Genomic DNA, 19,855 nt, shown 5'->3' with positions numbered 1-19,855 from the left:
GTCATATAACAGGGCTGTTGTGGCCGTCTGGACAAGTTGTGCTTTTTGGAGTTCCATCGGCCTGTTATAGATACATTTATGCCAATGTCGAACTTGGATATTGTTCAGGATTTAATCACCTTTTACGTCGGACCGATGTAACAAGTATGTACTGAGTCGTCAGAAGCATTGTAGCACATATGTCCGTGCCTGAGGCCACAGTGGCGTGCGTATTTCAGTGAGTATTCGCTGTTGTCCAAATGTGACAATTTCCTCTCATACACATGGAACGCGACATTCCGTGCGTCGCCAGCATTGGCGCGCACGCACCGGGCAACTGTGTGACCGACGTCCGTGGCAGCCTGCAATCCTGCAGCTAGCTCATCCACGGTGCGACAATCGCAGCCGGTAATTAGTGCCATGAGTTTGTCGGTAAGCCACTCGAGTATCGACCGGGGGCGGGCCGGTAAAATCCGTCCGCGGCGGCGCGGTGCAGACAGAGGCAGCGCACGCCGCTCGTTTGTGCCACCGTCCACTGTGCCGGTGGCCGCCGGCCGCGGCCATAAACCCCCAATGACCTGACGCCCTGCATGCTTGGCGCGGTGGCGACAATCGATGCGCATGCCGTGTCGACTGCACCCTCCGGCGGTTGGGGTACAATGAGCCGAGGCGGGCCGGTTCGTCCGCTAACGGCCTGCTGAAATGGTGCTTAACGCCACCATCACCGCCCGCCGGAGACCGGCTCGGTGTTCCATTGGTTTGACCATTGTCTGGACATAAGAATATGGTCCGGCTACAGCCAGCCATTTAGTGGGCGTGGCGGTTGTCACGCCGATTTTCCACCTTGTTCCATCAATGGTATGGCTGGCAACAGGCTTTAAATTCCCATCAATTTATAACTTCGCTGCTTTGGACAACGCTGGGGATGTAGGAATGTAGAACAGTTCATTGAAACAGTCCAAGACTGCTTGCTGTACCAGCATGTGCACCATCCAACTCGATACCGATTGCGCGAATCACCAAATGTGCTACATCTCATTTTCACCAATGAGGAAGGTATGGTGAGGAACATCCAATACCAGCCAGGATTGGACAGAAGTGACCATGTGGTCTTAAAGGTAGTGTGCCACCTTCCAATGATTTCCCATTTTATTTTTCCTAGGATAAGAAGCTTCTGTTTTTACCTAATATCGCAAAAAAATCAAAAATGGGCCTAAAATAGTGCTTTTTTCGCCTAAAAGTTTATCGGTTTTTCGATATGTATAACAACTGTAGTGGGCTGACCTGCAAACAGGCGTCGGCAACAATCGCGAATGCGGCGCACATGTGACAATAAGCAAAGGTCATTATAGGGTTACGACGTACGGGAATGAGTTATCAGCTGTCTAATCGTAGACAACACAATGTCGAATTTAAACTGTAAGCCTGTATTGGTATTGTTTCTTTAATTTGGCTGTCAAACATTAATTTATGGTTTGTAATATCATTTTAGGTAAAATAATTGATATGAAACAGCCGTCTCTAATGTTATGACCCCATCTCACCACATGGAAGTGGCAGAAATGACAATGATCAGCTGACGCATTTTTCTTGGCCGAAGTCAGAGCGCGCGGCCCGACGCACCACCACCGCACCACAAAGTATGAGCAGAAGCCACCTGCGGTAGACCGCGCCCAAAGCCAGGGCCCCGGTAACGTGAGGTAGCCGAGTCGGGGCAGCGTGCGCTGACCCAAGCCGGGGCCGCGGCTTTGGGCGCGGTCTACCGCATCCCCGGGCTATCACATGACACCGGGAGGACGCGCGGCCCCGGCTTGGGTCAGCGCACGCTGCCCCGACTCGGCTACCTCACGTTACCGGGGCCCTGGCTTTGGGCGCGGTCTACCGCACCACCTAACAGGCGTGTTCGAAACCGCAGGAGATGATGATGAACGGGTTTATCGAAACTTGATTGGATGAGCCTATCGGTAATAGCGATTTCAGTGTGTGCATTTATTGTTCATAGTGGTGTGAAATGTGGTTGGGGTACGACCGACAACCCGTCGGGGCGAATTTCGCACTGAGGTACTCAAAATTTGAAGAATTTAAGACGTTTCCATGAGTTTTGAAGGTATGGATAAGTTCTAAAAATCCGGTTCTTCTTATCTGGGCCATTAACTCCATACGGTCCAGGAAAGCTGGCACACTACCTTTAAAGGGACCCTCCCACCTTAACATTAGTTTTGAGTTGAGATAGCCAAGTTTGCGGCCAGGCTCAGAAACCACCATTTATCCTGGTCGCAACCCCCGCAGCTTTATGGTGTTCAAGAAATTTCTTCCCTTTACTTGCAGGGTGGGACCAGCGTGGTCCCTATCTCTTAACCATTACGGGGATCTGATGACGTCATCAGGCTTTCGAACGTCCGTTAAATGTTTGACTAAAACGTTTTGTAGCACGCGGTGGTATATGCTGCGTTGCGCGCAACAAATGCCGCACTTTTAAATAAAGTCGCTAGGAACAGCGGAGATCCCAAAAAGTAAACAAAAGTAAAAGTCTAATATCTTGAAAACCGGTGAATATTTTTCGGTGAAATTTGGTAGATATTCGTTTTCGCTCTTTCTGAACCGAGCGACATCACTTTCATTCCAATTCATAAACTTTTTTGAAGGTGGGAGGGTCCCTTTAAGATTCAACCTGGCATGCTACTCAGATGTGTCACTCCCACCTCCACACAAGGTTACTGACTATACCCGCCTGGCGGGTATGCTTGAGGCACACGACTGGAGCCAGCTGAATACAATGCACCTTGACGAAGCCTACACTGCATTTAACCCTATTAGTGGCAGGCTCCTGGCTACCCCTATTAGTGGCAGGGGGGGGCTGTTTACGACCCCCCCCCCCCGATATCTCGAGATCTAACGGGCCGATTTTCAGAACTCAAACGGCATTCGATTTCGCTCAACGTGATCTACATTTCTAAAAAATAAAAATTAAAAAATGTCAATAGGGGGGTAGAGGGGGGTAAAAACGGGCAAATTGCAGATACATTTTAGACTGTTTATCACGGCCAGGTTTCTGAACCAATCTTAACGCAACTTTTGCCGATCGATAGAGAATGAACCAGGAATTCACATGGATCCTAAAAATATGCATTTTCAAAAATCATAGGCGGATACAGATCATTGAGACTGGGGGTACACAAAAAGTATAGTAAATAAGGTTTTTGTTGGTACTGTCTCTAAAAAGGGTGGTAATGGTCTTGTTATGTTACAATTTTCTTATGAGAGAACGACTACAATTGTATTGGTCATGCATAGGCGGTGTCAGGGCACCTATGTTGGGAGGTAAAACATAACCCCCCTTTTTGGACGCCTGGATCCGCCTATTATAGCAAAAACGTGTCAAAAGAGGATGCACAATAACTTTGTATATGTTATCACATGATACCTTTCATTCACTGTTCGTTAAACTGGTGCATACAGTTATAATACATCAGCATCGTGATCTTTGCCCAAATGACTCGCTTCACGAATAGGACCCCCCAATTCCCAGTGCTCTGGAGCCGCCCCTGGTAAAGTTATGAACTTGAAATTTTCAGGGAATGTGCCCAATTTAGTTTTAGGAAAAGTCAGAAAATTTCAGCATCGTAGCTTCAGCGGTTTCGGAGATATTCCCGAAAAACCTGAGGGGTGGATGAAAACAACCCCCCCCCCCCTGCCACTAATACCTGGTTAAGTCCACTATATCCAAAGCTACTGAGAAATGCTCCAAAACCAGAAAAACGCGCCACAAAAACATCTACATGAACCGTCATGCAATGCAACCAAGGAAAAAGAAGAAATCACTGTGGGGTGTATACTGCACCACACTGGACCCTATCGATCATGCCAGATTCACCCGATGTAGAAACGAACTGAGAAGTCTGACACGGAAACTCAGAAAAAGCTTTGAGTCCAGCTTGGCCAAAAACCTGAAGCAGAACCCCAAGGCGTTCTGGGGGTACGCAAGTTCTAGACTCCGAACAAAGTGCCGAGTCGAGGACCTCCTGGCAGGGCCTCGGCTAACATGTTAACCCGCGCCCGGCTGGGGGTCCTGGATTTCCACGCCCTGCTAGGGGGGGGGGGGTGTTTGAACCCCCCCCCCCCCCTTGTAACTCGGCTCCTGGGCCACGTAGCGATACGCGGAAGGCGGTGTTCGAAAGAGCGTCAAAAATAATGACGAAATCACTTCGGTCAATTTTTTGGTCAGTTTAAAGGTCAGGTCACCAGAGGTCATTGAAGGCAAAATTTCGCCAATTTCCAGGTCGAATGTCGAAAATTTCCAAGAAGCCAACGCATAACTCGGGAACCAATAGAGCTACAGCACCGCGGAAAAGCGCATTCGATAGCCCTATTAACGCCCTTTCTGAATAATTCTCTCAGATTTGACCTAACTGTAGTGTATCGAGTACCTAGTGCATCGGGTGTCCGTCGGCATCGGGCCCCCGGTAATACGAGTGTGAGGCGGCCGCACCCTGCTCGGCTCCAGTCAGAGCCAGTAGTCGAGAGGCTCCGCCCGGCCGCACAGCACGGCAGTGCCTTAGTGTTTTGCACCGCGAGTTTGTGAGAATACATCGGAATCCGGAGACGGCGGTGAACACTATATCTGGCGACGAGGATGAGATCCTCAATACTACCGACGATGAACGTCGAGGGGGTGTCGCCGCCAACTCCGTTCCTGGCGAGACCAGGAAAACCAGCACTGCCCTGGAGTGACTGGATTTTCAGTTTCCACAACTACCTGACTGCCCTGGGAGGTGAGGCCTACAGCACGGAGAGGAAGACGGCTCTCCTTCTGCACTGTGTCGGCGCCGAGGCGCAACGGGTGTACCGTACCCTACCGGTCCAGCCGAGGAGAGAAGACGAAGACGAGTTCCATGCGGCTGAGCGGCAGCTCGCCGAGTTTTTTGAACCTCAGGTCAACGTGATCGCGGAGCGGTTCTTCTTCCGGCAGCGACGGCAAGAGTCGCACGAGCCGACGGCCGACTACGTGGCGGCGCTGCGCCGCCTGGCAGTAAACTGCTCGTTTGGACAAATGACAGACGCAATGATACGTGACCAAGTCGTGGAAGCAACAGTGCATCCGATTCTCCGCGAGCGTTTTCTGCAGGATAAGGGCCTGACCTTGGACCGCGTTCTGGAGATCGCCGAGGCATTCGAGCGATCCCGACGCGAGGCGACCGCCATGGCCGGGCCGGCGCGGCCCGCCGCCGACGGAGCGCAGTCACTGCATCAGATATCTGACGCTCGTCAGCGCCGCGGGCGCCGGCCCTGGCGACCCGCCCGGCGGCAAGACGACCGCCGCCCCGCCCCTGCCCAGTTGCAAGCCGACCGTCGCCCCGGACCTGCCCAGCTGCAACCGGACACGTGCCCCAGCTGCGGTCGGCGCCAGCACAATGAGCGCGGTCGGTGTCCCGCTACCGGGGCCACGTGCAGGCAGTGTGGGCGGACGGGTCACTTTGCCGTGGTCTGCTGGTCTGGTGAACGGAACGACGACAGAAGGTGTCACGAGCTGACTGTTCTCTGCTGCGCCGTACCAAATACTGACAAGATGATGTGCGAAGTACAGATGGAGGTACCAGGTATCACGCAGACCGTGAATCTGCAAGTTGACACGGGTGCCACGGTGTCCGCTTTAGGACTCGGCATCGCCAGACGTCTCTTCAAAGGCAGTCATCTCAATAGAACGTCTGCTCGTCTGTTCGGTTTTGGTCGACACCAGCTTCAAGTGCTTGGCACGCTGCCAGCGCTGGTGACCTACCGTGGACGGCGAGCCAACACAGAGTTCTTCATCATAGATTCCGACGGTGAAGAAGCCGTCATGGGACTGGACCTGCTGAAGCAGTTGGACGTAAACCTGCACCCCGCGAGTGGGGCAATCGATCAGCTGGCGGTCACTGGGAGCGCAGAAGTCCCGGAACCGCCACCGTCTCAGCCCGACCCTGGCGAGATATGCTCACTGACAATGGTCCGTGGCCACCCCGAAGAAGCGGACCTGCATGGAGACAGCTCCGCTGAAGAAGAGGTGATCGCTCGTCTGACAGATGAAGAGAGCGTGCTGACCGAGCAAGACGTCCGCACCGCATCAGCTGCTGATCCTGAGCTGCAGCAGCTGCGTCATCAGATCAAGCGCGGCTGGCCGAGCAGCGCCAAGGCCTGCCCGGCTGAAGTCCAGCCGTACTTCAAGATGAGACACGAGTTGTGGGTGCGCAACGACGACGTCATCCTGAGAGGAGCCCAACAAGTTGTTGTGCCCGTTCAGCTCCGCCGCAGATACCTGGAGCTGGCGCACAGCGCGCACGACGGAATCGTCCGCATGAAACAGGCGCTGCGGAATCTGGCGTGGTGGCCCGGCATCAACCGTGAGGTGGAGGAGCTGTGCCGAAGTTGCGAGCGCTGCCAGCACAGCGACGCAGTCCTCTCCCAGCGCGCACGCCCTGCGCCCATGCAGCCAGTCGACCTGCCGGACCGCGCCTGGTCGAAACTGGGAATGGATATCGTTGGTCCAATCAACGGAGCACCAGCGACTGCCCGTTACGCCATCACTCTGATTGACTACAGAAGCGAATGGGCGGAAGTCTGCCTGACGTCATCGACTGAGACTGAAGACGTCATCAAGTTCTTGTCAACTGTGTGGGCCAAAGAGGGCTATCCTGACGAGATCGTGACGGACAATGGGCCCCAGTTCACGAGCAGGGAGTTCACTGCGTATCTGGCCGCCCGAGGGGTGAAGCACACCAAATCGTCCGTCTACTGGCCTAGAGGCAACTCCGCCGTAGAGCGCTTCAACAAAACGTTCAAGTCGTGGATCACTGACTGTCCACCAGCAGCGTTCATTGACGAGGTACGCAAGAGCCTGGCGGTGTATCGAGCCACCCCACACACGACAACTGGGAAGTCACCGTCAGAGCTCCTGCATGGACGACAGATGAGGCTGAACCTGCCTGTCATTCAGCCATCAACACCAGGAGCCGACAGTGTGGCGTCTCGAGTTCGACGCCGACAGCAGTCCAACAAGAGGTCCTACGACCGCCGCCGTGGCGTGACGACGCCGCGCATCACTGAGGGCGACTACGTCTGCGTGAGACGGCAGGGACACCGCTCGAAGACGTCCTGTCGGTTCACGTCTCCGGTGCGAGTCACTGGGCGCGTCGGTCCCGCAACGTACCGTCTGGCTGACGGCCGGACCTGGAACGCCGCCCATCTGGCCCGTCTCCCATACGCGCCGGCGTCTCCCTCAGCATCTCCCCCCGCTGGGCCCGGCGAGACCACGTCGACCGCCACGACTTCCGAGGCCGACGCCGCTGGCCCGCTGACCTCGCTCGCCGCTGCTTCTCGCCCGTCGACCGAGACAGCTTGCGAGCCGTCGCCGGACGCCGCCGATGTGAGCGTGCAGCGTCCCAGGCGAAGCGACCGTGCCTGTAGACGACCGGACTACTACGTGTCGCAGTGATGCTGTTCCTTTTTTTTTTGCCAGAGGGGGGAATGTGTAGTGTATCGAGTACCTAGTGCATCGGGTGTCCGTCGGCATCGGGCCCCCGGTAATACGAGTGTGAGGCGGCCGCACCCTGCTCGGCTCCAGTCAGAGCCAGTAGTCGAGAGGCTCCGCCCGGCCGCACAGCACGGCAGTGCCTTAGTGTTTTGCACCGCGAGTTTGTGAGAATACATCGGAATCCGGAGACGGCGGTGAACACTACACTAACGTCAACGGTTTTGCCTGCAGGGGGCAAAAACTGCAAAAATAGCCGATTTTTTCGGAAACAGTTTTTCTGCAATAACTTTTGACCCAAGCCTTGTACGAGCTTACTTTCACCGGCATCGTGTTCCTCTCGTCAAGACGCATCGAATGAACTATAACTTGACCTTGAAAGGTCAACTTGAAAATTTGACCTCAGGTCAAGGTCATGACCTGACCGGAAAGGGTCATGTTGCATATCAGTCGATCCGTATCGTCTAGCTGAACACATCTAAGGCGTTTTCATTGCTCTAGCATGCCTCTATCAAAAATTATTTGCGAAAAACTGTTAGATACCATTCGTGACCTAAGATGACCTCAGGGCATATACAAGGGTCACGGACACCATTTTCATGTTCAGTATGTCTAAGCCACTTGTAATTCGGTGTTTGGGAGTGTTTATAATGTCTTTCGTCCAAAAGAGGCGCATTTCAATTTTCTCCCATTGACTTATAATGGGGAGGTCGCAAAATTGACCTGACCTTAGGTCATCGATATCAAAATTCTGAGATATACATTTTGTACATGCTATTGCTCTTAGCAATCACTGAAAGTTTCAAAGCGATCAGTCACTCGGTGTAGCTATGACAGGCATTGAAACTTTTTATGAGGTGAGGTCACCTCAAGTGACCTGGTGACCTGACCTTGAATGACCTTGGTCTGAAATTTTCACAACATGTGTAGAATCGATGTATGATAAGGTGTACAAAAAACGGCGGCGCTGAGATATTCGCGAAAAACCACAAGGGGGGGTGTTCAAACACCCCCCAGCAGGGCGCGGGTTAACTACTGGGGCAAATGCCCCAGTAGAGTCGAGGAATGCCCCAGCAGTAGTCAGGCTTTGCCCAGCCTCCACAAAATGAGAATATATCAATATTAACGTACATTCTTTCATTCGGGAGCGGTTGAAGACGTTTGTGGCAAGAAATCAGGGGCAGCGGAAGAGTGAGTGCACGGTGTGCAGCTGCACCCTCAATTTCCACCCAAAAACATAGGCGTGCATTGGCAAACATATCTTTTTGCACCCCATAATCCATCTTCGTTCGAAAAAAAACGTCAAAAATAATGACGAAATTACTTCGGCCACTTTTTTGGTCAGATCAAAGGTCAGGTCATGGTGAATGCCAAATTTCGCCGATTTTCAGGTCGAATATCGACAGTTTACAAGATGCCGACGCATAACTCGGGAACCAATTAGAGCTACAGCACCGCGGAAAAGCGCATTTGATAGCCATATTAGCATGTTTTCTGGTTATTTCTCTTAGATTTGACCTAACGTAAACGGTTTTGCCTGCAAGGGGCAAAAACTAACAAAATATACGATATTTCCGGGAACAGTTTTTCTACAATAACTTTTGACTCATGCCTTGCACGAGCTTTCTTTTACAGACATCGTGTTCCTCTCGTCAAGACGCATCAAATTAACTACAATTTGACCTTGAAGGTCAACTTGAAAATTCGACCTCAGGTCAAGGTCATGATCTGACCGGAAATTGTCATGTTGCATATCAGTCGATCTGCATCGTTGAGCCAAACACAACTAAGGCGTTTTCATCGCTCTAGCATGCCTCTTTCAAAAGTTATTCGCGAAAAACTGCTAGATACCATTCGTGAACTGAGATGACCTCAGGGGCATAAACAAGGGTCACGGGTGCTATTTTCATGTTCAGTGTGTCAAAGTCACTTACAGTGTTTTATAGTGTTTAGAATGACTTTCGTCCAAAAGAGGTGGTTTTGAATTTTCTCCCATTGACCCATAATAGAGGTCGCAAAATTGAGCTGACCTTAGGTCACCGCTATGAAAATTCCGAGATATAAATGTTGCACATGCTGTTGCCCTTATCAATCGCTGAAAGTTTCAAAGCGATCGGTCACTCGGTGTAGCTACGGCATACATTGAAACATTTTATGAAGTGAGGTCACTTGAAGTGACCTGGTGTCCTGGTCTTGAGTGACCTTGGTCTGAAATTTTTACAACACGTGTAGAATTGATGGATGATGGAGCGCCGCCGTTTTTTGAGATATCCGCGAAAAAAACGCAGGAAAAACCGCAGGTGTTCAAACACCCCCCCCCCCCCCAGCAGGGCGCCAACACACTGACGATTTGCCCCAGTAGTCAAAATTCCCTAGCCGAGGCCCTGCCTCCTGGATGACCGTGGAGTGCTCGTCTCTACCAACCAAGAAAAGGCTGAGGTCCTGAGTGCCTTCTACGGGAGCATCTATACCAAGGAAGGAGACGAACCAACGCCGACAATGCGGAACCGCTGGGGAGGACCCACTTTGGAAGATGTCGACGTCTCTCCTCAGCTAGTGGAGAAAAAAAACTAGCAGCTCTTCGACCCGACAGCTCCCCAGGACCAGACGCCATCCACCCTCGCGTGCTCCGGGATTCATCACACGCTATGAGTAGCCCACTCAGCACGATTTTTCGAAAGTCCCTAAGTCTCAGTCTCAGTCTCATGTATTCAACAGCATCCTCAATGCATATAAGGCTTTTCATGAGTCACGTCAAAGGTAAAAGATAAAAGGTGAGTAAAAGACAAAAGAAACATTCATACAGTGACAAGATGAACACATGCACAGCTACACATCACACGTTAATTTGTCACTGAGTGTGGACCTCAGTGCGCGCTTAAAACCGGCCATGGTCACAGTTCCCCTCACATCGCGCGGTAAGTTGTTATATTTTCGGGCACCTACGTTCGAAATGCGCCTTTCGCCCGCTTGGGTTCTGGCACGAGTTGTCACAAGTAGCACCAGGTGACGGAGAATATCACTATGCATGTCGATAAAGTCCCAGCGCGATGAGAACACACTCAGTCACTCACTAACTCGCTCTCCCTTCGCTCTCACTCTCGCTCACACTAAATCACCCTCAACACGGGCAGTAAGGCACACGGGGGCTCAGAGACGGAGAGTACACCGGCGCGTGCGGCCACCGGCGCCGCGACCAGGCAACTGACCCAACTCCCTAGACCAGGCAACTCCCTAGACGCGGGAGAGCTCCCTCCGGACTGGAAATCGGGTGAGGTAATCCCAATCTTTAAAAAGGGAGACCGTCAAAAACCAGAGAATTACCGTCCTGTAAGCCTCACTGCTATTCCTGTGAAAATACTGGAGTCGGTTATCCGAGACAGTCTCTTGCAACACTTCTGTGGAAACGGTATACTGCACAGCTCCCAACATGGATTCCTCCCACGAAGGTCGTGTACCTCCCAACTCATGGAGGTGATGGAGCACCTGAGCGCATCCATGGAGAACGGCGACCCGGTAGACGTGGCCTACCTCGACTTTGCCAAAGCGTTCGATTCTGTGCCCCACCGTCGACTGATCCACAAGCTTCAAGCGTACGGCATCAGAGGCAAACTTCTTGACTGGATCAAGGCCTTTTTGCTCGATCGTCGACAAAGGGCCGTGATCCAAGGCTCAAAATCGCAATGGACGAGTGTCCTCAGCGGCATACCACAGGGCTCAGTCCTCGGGCCAGTCCTCTTCACGATCTTCGTGAACGACGTGCCCCTGGAAGTCTCCAGCCACATCAAGCTCTTCGCCGACGACACGAAGGTTTACCGTCGGATGATGGGCAACCAGGATGACGTGGGCCTGCAAACCGACATCGATGCGCTTGGTGAGTGGTCTCGGAAATGGATGCTTCCGCTCAATGTCGCGAAATGCAAGGTAATGCACATTGGCCGCCAAAATCCAAACCTGACCTACACGCTGCACGGTACCCCGATTGAAGCGACCGACGAGGAAAAGGACCTTGGGATCGTGATCGACAGCGACCTGAACTTCAAGAAACAGGCATCAGTGGCCGTGTCAAAAGCTCGTCAAACCCTGGCTGTACTGAGACGCTCTTTTGCGAACATCAACGAGTCCACGCTACCATTGCTTTTTAATGCTATGGTCAGGCCGTTGTTGGAATACGGAAACACGATATGGGGACCATTCAGTATTGGCAACCAGAAGAGGCTGGAACGAGTTCAGCGCCGGGCGACCCGAATGGTCCCGTCCGTGAGACACTTGCCATACCCAGAAAGACTACATAGCCTCGGAATGCCTTCACTGTTCTATCGCCGCCGCCGAGGAGACATGATCACCGTGTACCAGCTGCTGCACGGAGGCATGGCGCTGACACCGGAGGAGTTTCTGACACGGAACGAGTCTGACCGGAAAAGAGGACACCGCTGGAAACTGGACAAACCACAAGCTAGAAAACTCGTGCGCAGAAACACCTTCAGCACCAGAATAGTCAATGACTGGAACGCTCTCCCAGACTCCGTGGTGTCAGCGACGTCGGTAAACCAATTCAAGGCGCGACTGGACAAACACTGGAAGAACAAGATGTATGACATCCCCTTCCCCTAAGAGTCCAGTATGTACATCCTCACGAGCTCGATGAGAGCGGGATCCTCAGGCCCAGTGGCCTTCTTTAACCCGAACACCTTGAAGGTGAAGGTATGATTGTTAATTGGTTAGGACGTAAGATTCAGAAGCGCCTTGTGCATAGGTATGACAGTATGGAATATGGCTGTTGTTGAAGTGGTACCTCTACCTACATAGGGCCTTGGCTGACGTTTCTGTGTTACTGTATAAGTGTATAGGCCAAGGGGCACTAACAATGCAAGGTAACGGACCGGCAGTCCCTTTCCCCCCCAAAGTCATCTGACTCTGATCTAACACATTCCATTCGGTACCCGAGTGCCCTTTTCTTTACACAAAGACAGACTTAATTAACGGGGTGTCAAGGTTTTGTCGATTTTTAAGACTTTGCTGTGCAGTAAATTATCTTTTTAGGCTCTAAGGGAGCCTAAAGGTTAATATCAAACTGCCTTAGGGTATAAAATCCTCGGAAGATTAATATTGGCGAAGATTGGTAGACACCCGCTGACGTCATCTGTCAAGGTCACTGATGTAAACAAACGGCTAACCATTCTACCTCCTACATACAGGGTGTCCGGAAATTATTTGCACCTTGTTCATTCAGCTAAATCCCGCTATGCGCTTTAAAAACTGTTGAAAATTTGCTAAGACCGTGCCTCAGGCTATCCACAGCTCTGTCGGTTAGCCAGATGACCTAACCCGGTCACCTGACCTTGACACTTGCGAGGCGCCAGGGGCCGCCCAGTGTTTGGCAGGCATAACTCGCACCTGAACGTGGTGTCTACTATGACCGAAGAAACTCTTTGACAAAGCGTCATCGCGCTGAAGTTATAGTGAAGACTGAAATGAAGTAGGAAGTCAAATCGAATCCTCTGTCCTAATGCCAATCGAAATCCTATGGGGAAATCATGAAGGAGGAGTTCAGCAAGATTGAGCCAGCTCCCACAGATAACGGACTATAGAGGAACCTGTGAAAGGTGTGGCTGAACATCAGCGCGGATACACTGGACATCTTGATCTATGAAATGCCAAAGTGGATGAGGGGATGGGTGGGACAGGTTAGGGGATAAATCGGTAAATAAACCATGACCCGGGGGCTCTTTGTTTATTAATTATGGCGGCGAGTTGATGGAGGGCAAATAATTTCCGGACACCCTGTACGGCCTTGATTAAAACGTTATTGGCAGCCGTACCAAGCAAATCGTTGATGCGCTCTCGGAGACTCGGGCCTTCGTGATAAGCTCGGCGATCCAGAGCCTTTAGTAGGCTGCTGTGTTCGATCTCCATGGTTCTTCTGACGTACACAGTGGATCTACTGTTAACGCCAGATCCCTTGAGACCCTAATTTTTCGCGATTATTTTTAAATGCGTGGAGGAATTTCAACCAAGCTCAGGACATGGCCGTTTCAAGACAGGCCGAAACTTTTACAATTTAGATATTTTATCGCCATTTCAATATTTCAGGCACTTGTCATTGACTCGTAATGTTAACTGTTTTTCCATCCTGGATAGAGGCTTTCTACGTCATATGACATTAGGCTCCGCCCACGACTGCGGCATTGACCCGTGCCCATCAGCGGCCTCTGTACAAACGACACCCCTGCCATCTGTGAAGGACTATGAATTTCGCTGACGCTTCACGTGCTATGAGTCAATTGCAGCAGACGGTCAAGTAAATGTTAGGCTCTTGTTGACTCTTGTATATAGGACCAAGAGGACCATCACTCCTCAACCTACTACTCAGTCGTGCTTCGAACAAACGTTAACGATTCCTAACAAATACGATTTTCGATGTAGGGTATCTGTTTGAAATACGAGCGAGCCGTATGATGTGAAGCTCAGGCAATTAACTTATTATTGCGTTGTTCGATGGTTGCATAGCGATGTACAAATCGGCAGCTACTTGGTGACATCCGACATCCCATTATCGCATTATCTGCAACGCCATAGGCTTTAAATACAGGTGAATATTTCCTAACCTTATGTCAGTTATATGCCATCTGCCCGTCATATGCAGCTTATAAAAAAATATATCAGCGAACATATCAGCATTGTAGAAGCAATGCGCATTGAGCATTTATGACTCCCTAGTCATCATGTCGCTCTCTGGGCACTGTCAGCCAAGACGCTACGCACAACTCCGCCGGCTTTCGGCACCGCTCGACCGTCGCCCGTCCCCGCTCCCCGCCACAGCGAGAGTGACCGCGCGCCGGCCCGAAACCGCCGCAGGCCAAGACCACAGAGGCGGGGCTTAGCTGTGACGTCATAACGTATCACAGACTGACTGGTGATAGCCTCTACACACCGGATGAAAATCTTGCTCGAAATTTAACATTACGAGTCAATGACAAGTGCCTGAAATATTGAAATGGCGATAAAATATCTAAATTGTAAAAGTTTCGGCCTGTCTTGAAACGGCCATGTCCTGAGCTTGGTTGAAATTCCTTCACGCATTTAAAAGTAATCGCGAAAAATTAGGGTCTCAAGGGGTCTGGCGTTAACAGTAGTAAGGATCTCCAGACGTAACTAGATGGCGTTGAGCCTTAGTCGAGTCCATGTCAAATTCAAAGAGAGGTCACTAACGAGCTGCAGGCCCGATGGGGAAGTGGGCGGGGGGGGGGATGGAGAGGTCACGGCGCGGGTGACCTGTCAAACAGCCATGGCGCGGTGGGGCACTGCCGCAGGCAAATGGCGCACTCCAGCGTTGTTCCATATTGATATCGCGGTGGTGGGCCGGGCGGCCGGTTAGCTTGGCTGCTTGGAAGGAAAGGATAATGATGCATGGGCTTTCTGTGGCCGGATCATCTACTGTCAACTATGATGCACCCAAAGTAATGCAAATGCGATGTTGGTATTGCAGCTGGCAATGGAATGCTAGCGAATGCTCCAAGCGACCAGCAGCTATAAGGATTAAGATTATTTATGTCTCCTGAAATTTTCATTGAATATAATTCAAGCACTAGAAAGATCGTATCGTTCGCCAGTTTTTTTTTTTTTTTTTGACCGGCTGGCGTTTCTTGCGTAGGGCGCCCTTGGGCAAATAATTATCACGCAGTAGATTTTTTTGTTGCTGGTAAATAAGGTCAAATCAAGTAGCTAAGAGAAGACGAGGAAAAGTGGACGAATGCCACATTTTGTGCGGGAAGTCTCGAATTAAAAAAGCTAAATGTAATTACACGTGTAAGCTAAAAAAAACACAATAAGATCAGTTGATGAAAATATTTGACCCGAAATTAGCTTCTGTTTTGTCGGACCATGATTGTGTGTAAGACTCCGGTCCACCCTGGTTCGGCTCCCCCTTTTTTATCATAAATTTGGCCCGAACATTTTGAATGGAAGGAATCACAAGGACACAGTCCCCGCTAAGCTGAGCCGATTGCGTTGGCCCTGCCCTCTACCCTCCGATCAAGCAATTGCTGGTCTATGGCAGAATTTAGAGTCAAAATTTTAACGTGCGCCCATAGCCGCGCACGGCCGGTTCCCTCACTGACTTCGCCTGACAGCGGCCTGCCACCAACCACAACCATACCCGTCAGGAAGCCGAAAAACGTCAAGCACACGTCGCGTTTCGAACGCGGACTTCTACAACCGGGACGTGCGCTCTCAACACACGGAGTCCAACGCTCTACCAACTGAGTCACCGGGACGGACATTCACCTCTGGGTTTCGCCTCTTGACATTGACTTGACAGACGTCAGACACTTTGGCCGAACTTAAGCGCGAAACACTGAGCAAGCTGCGCGGGGCGATAGGTGCTCGTAGCGTCGAGGTTGGGTAACCTCTGAGCTGAATGCGATGTCGTGAGTTCGAGCCCCACTCCCGGTCTGGTTTTATCTAGACACGAACCAAAAGCTTTCCTTCTACTGCAACACAGACAAGCACGATGACATCTTTCCCCATTATTTTTCCCCAATATCCTTTCAATAAAGTCATAATTGTCGCTTATAAATGTAAAGCAAAGTTTCATTTTTAAGAAAATATGTTTTGGTCATTTTTCTGGGGCCATTTCAACTCTTTTCTTTTCTGATTCTTTTCAGCCCGATAAAACTCACCAAAACTGAACGTACCAAATGAAAAAATATCCATCTCAAATAACAGTTTAGAAAAGCCTAAGCCATCATGCAACTATCGACTGAATAGTTGCATGCTATGAATAGGGGAAGATGGGGGAGCACCGCCCTTTGGGGAACACCGCCCAACCCGATATCAGAAATATGAACAGGCCTTGGGCGACAGCTGACTGTCTTTTGACAGCGTGACGTCAACAGATGTGCAGGTATGGACAGTGCACCGCGTGTTTTAGGTAATTTGTGAGAAATTCCGAATTTTACGTTTCGTGAATACGTTTTTTACATTTTGTAGCATAATTAGCAGAAGAAAAATTATCTTATTTGAAAGACAATAGTCCTGAAGTAATATTTTTTGTCATAATTAGGACTCATCCAAACATTTCGTGCTTCTGCTCGAGCGCTATTTGTAATTTGTATCGTGCTGCCATATTGAAGGATTTAAAAAAAGAAAAATGCAGCTCCTTGGGTAACACCGCCCACTTGGGCAATTTGGTATTTAATAGCACATTGTGATGCCTGACCCAGGAGTGACGCATTTCAAATAAAAAAAGAACGCTGTTGCTATGTTTTCTTTTTAGAGGATAATGAGAAATTTCGAGGAAATAAAATTTTGAGACTTCAAGTCGTATAGTTGTATACCTAAATGAATACTACGTGTATTGCATCAGGGATACAATAAGTTCCAAGTGCATTTTATGATTATACTAAAACACCTCGAAATTTACGATAAGAAGAGCAACTTAGGTCAGGAGTTGTTGAGGACAAACTTAGGTCATGTTCGTGCAAAAATGAGAAAAAAACATGAAATCTTGAAACGCTCACAAAAGCTACAGTCACAAAGTAATTTCAAAGTTCATGATATGGTCATGTAGAGAAAAGACGGCACTACAAAACTGCTATCTCACACAAATAAAAAAATTGTTTGTTTAAATACAAAATTGTAAAAAAAAATGTTTTTTTAACGCTAAGAAATGCCAAAAGTTGTTTTTTGAATTAAAAAAACAAAAACAAAACAGAATACATGTAATATTCCCTGCGCTCTTCTATCTACATACCAAATTTTAGATCGATACCTCCCTTTTTGGCCAAGTTATATAGCGAAAAAAATGTTCAAAATTGATGACGTCAAATTTTTTAACTCATTTTTATCAGTTCTAGACCACCCAGCGCGAAACAAAGACCCCCATTGAACGCTCCGTTACGAGTTGCATCGAATCGATACCAATTTTATGCAAAAATATCAACTTCGAAATTTGACCTAATTTGACTTGACCTTGACCTAAACTTCACCAAAACATAATCTAAACAGGCCAAAAAGGCTGCCTGACCCATATTATCACATTTGGCATATAAAATGGGCCATAAAACATGCATCACATGATATTTTCATATTGTGACCCTCAGTGACCTTACCTCTGTGACCTAACCTGGTATCAGTGACCTCAAATAGCAAAATATGTGTTTGACAAACAATTCCCCATCGATGATTTTTAAATAAAATGCATTTTACTCGATTTTACAACGCATTTTTTGAAATGCCTGTAAATGGCTAAAATTCGACATCTGACCTGACCTGTGACGTCATCGGTTTAACCTAGGTCAATGAAATTTGGTCACAAAGTAGTTCCCTGTTGGGGCTATCCAACACTGTGTGCTGCTTGTCGCTATGTTGCGTGGTTCTCGAGATCTTAGGGGGTGGGTGCAAATTGCCCCCCCCCCCCCCCAACAGGGCGCGTTGCTCGGCAGACCCCAACGGGGCGCGGGTTAACCCGCGCCGGTCCGGGGGGTGTTTGAACACCCCTCTGCGGTTTTTCGCAGATATATCAAAAACGGCGGCGCTTGTGCATCTTTTCCGCACATGTTGTGAAAAGTTCAGACCCAGGTCGCCTTAGGTCAGGTCACCAGGTCACGCCAAGTGACCTCACCTCAGAAAAAAAAAGAATGCTCGTCATAGCTGCGCCGACTGAACGATTGCCTTGAAACTTTCAGCAATTAATTAGAGCAACATTATCTATAAAATGTATATCTCGGAATTTTGCTATCGGTGACCTAAGGTCAGGTCAATTTTGCGGCCTCTCCATTAGGTCAATGGGAGAAAATTGATCAGCGTCTGTTTTGCACGAACGCTATTCTAGACACTCTCAAACATCGAGATGTAGGTAAAACTGACACACTGAACCGGAAAATGGCAACTGTGACCCCTCGTTATGTCCCCGAGGTCATATCAGGTCACGAACAGAATGTAACAGTTTTTCGCTAATAACGTCTGATAGAGGCGTGCTAGAGCGCTGAAAACGCCTTAGATGTGTTGGGCTCGACGTTGCGGATCGACTGATATGCAGCATGTCCTTTTCCGGTCAGGTCATGACCTTGACCTGAGGTCAAATTTTCAAGTTGACCTTTCAAGGTCAAATTATACTTCATTCGAGCGTCTCGACGAGATGAACACGATGCTGGCAAAAGTAATGTCATGGCTTTTTGAGTCAAAAGTTATTGCCGAAAAAACACGACGTAAAAACGGCTATTTTTGGAGTTTTTGCCCTCTGGAGGCTAAACCGTTGTCCTGAGGTCAAATCTGAGAGCAATGTTCAGAAAGGTCGGTAAAAGGGCTATCGAATGTGCTTTTCCGCGGCGCTGTATCTCTATCGGTTCCCGAGATAGCCGTCGGCAGTTTCCAAAATGTTGAAATGTTCACAACATTTTACCTCTGGTGACCTCTGGTGACCTGACCTTTGACCTGACCCAAAAATGACTGAAGTGTTATCGTCCTTATTTTGGACGTTCTTTCTATTGCCGCTTACTGCGTGTCGCTACGTGGCCCAGGAGCCGAGTTAGAAGGGGGGGGGGGGTGTTCAGACACCCCCCCCCCCCGGCCCGGCGCGGAATCTCGGAGCACCGGCCCGGCGCGGGTTAATGACACGTTCGGCAGCCTTGGAATGGGCTTATAGCTTCCATCGATAGGTATATGTCTTGCGTGTTCAGGAAGTGTTTTCCCACATCATTAAATGATCATTTACCAGCATCGGGGCACGGCGTAGGCAAAAAATCACATTTGTGGCGTTGGCACGCCTCTCCTTCCCCACCTACCTGAGCCAAACAACCACCAAGAAGGCACAGCGAACGACGAACGCCATTGCGACCTAAGACAGGCGATCACCTTCGCCACCCTTAGGCAGGAAAGAGGCTAGCTTGCTGTGTCTCTTTTGGATCAAACAGGCTGGCCTAAGTTATATCCGCTGTGCACTGCTCTCGGCGTTCACATTCTTCTCGTCGCCGTCCGTTGTCCTTCCTCGCAGTGCCCGTCGATACCGTCGCTGTTCGTCAGAGCTGTGCCCTCAGCCCTGTTGCTGATCGTCCCAGCGCCGTCCTCGGGCTTCCCGTCGCAGCCGGTCCCGCCTCGCCGTCGGCAGCAGCACGCGGACTGGCGTAGCCACTGCCTCGGCGGTGCCTGTCGCCTGGTCAGTAGCCCAAGTCAGCGACGGCGTCGGTGGAGGGAAGGGGGGGGGGGTCGGCCACCCCATTGGCTGACACCGACTCGGCCTAAACGTGCAATGCGGATGTGGGCATGTATGTGTGTGTGCCTTAGGCAGCATTACAGCACCGCCGAACCTGAGTTGGTTCGGCCCTATGGCCTATATGTTCATATTACGCAATGCGTACAGGGCAGGCCATA

The 19,855-nt window shown here is 50.1% G+C and overlaps 1 protein-coding gene across 1 annotated transcript in view; it reads right to left on the bottom strand.

The window, feature by feature from the left end:
* LOC122391914 (gamma-aminobutyric acid receptor subunit rho-2-like) overlaps positions 1 to 19,402 on the bottom strand; it is a 29,609-nt gene extending 10,207 nt beyond the window's left edge. The window contains exon 1 of the mRNA XM_043386255.1: positions 19,270 to 19,402. Coding sequence (XP_043242190.1) covers positions 19,270 to 19,316 — 47 coding nt within the window. The 5' untranslated portion in view covers positions 19,317 to 19,402. The remainder of the gene's footprint in view (positions 1 to 19,269) is intronic.
* Between the last annotated feature and the right edge of the window lie 453 nt (positions 19,403 to 19,855).

This window comes from Amphibalanus amphitrite, unplaced genomic scaffold (assembly GCF_019059575.1).
Source record: "Amphibalanus amphitrite isolate SeventyFive unplaced genomic scaffold, NRLGWU_Aamphi_draft 000461F_arrow, whole genome shotgun sequence".
Taxonomy (NCBI): Eukaryota; Metazoa; Arthropoda; class Thecostraca; order Balanomorpha; family Balanidae; genus Amphibalanus; species Amphibalanus amphitrite.
Note: the sequence above shows the minus strand (reverse complement) of the source record. Positions and strands in the feature narration are given on the sequence as shown.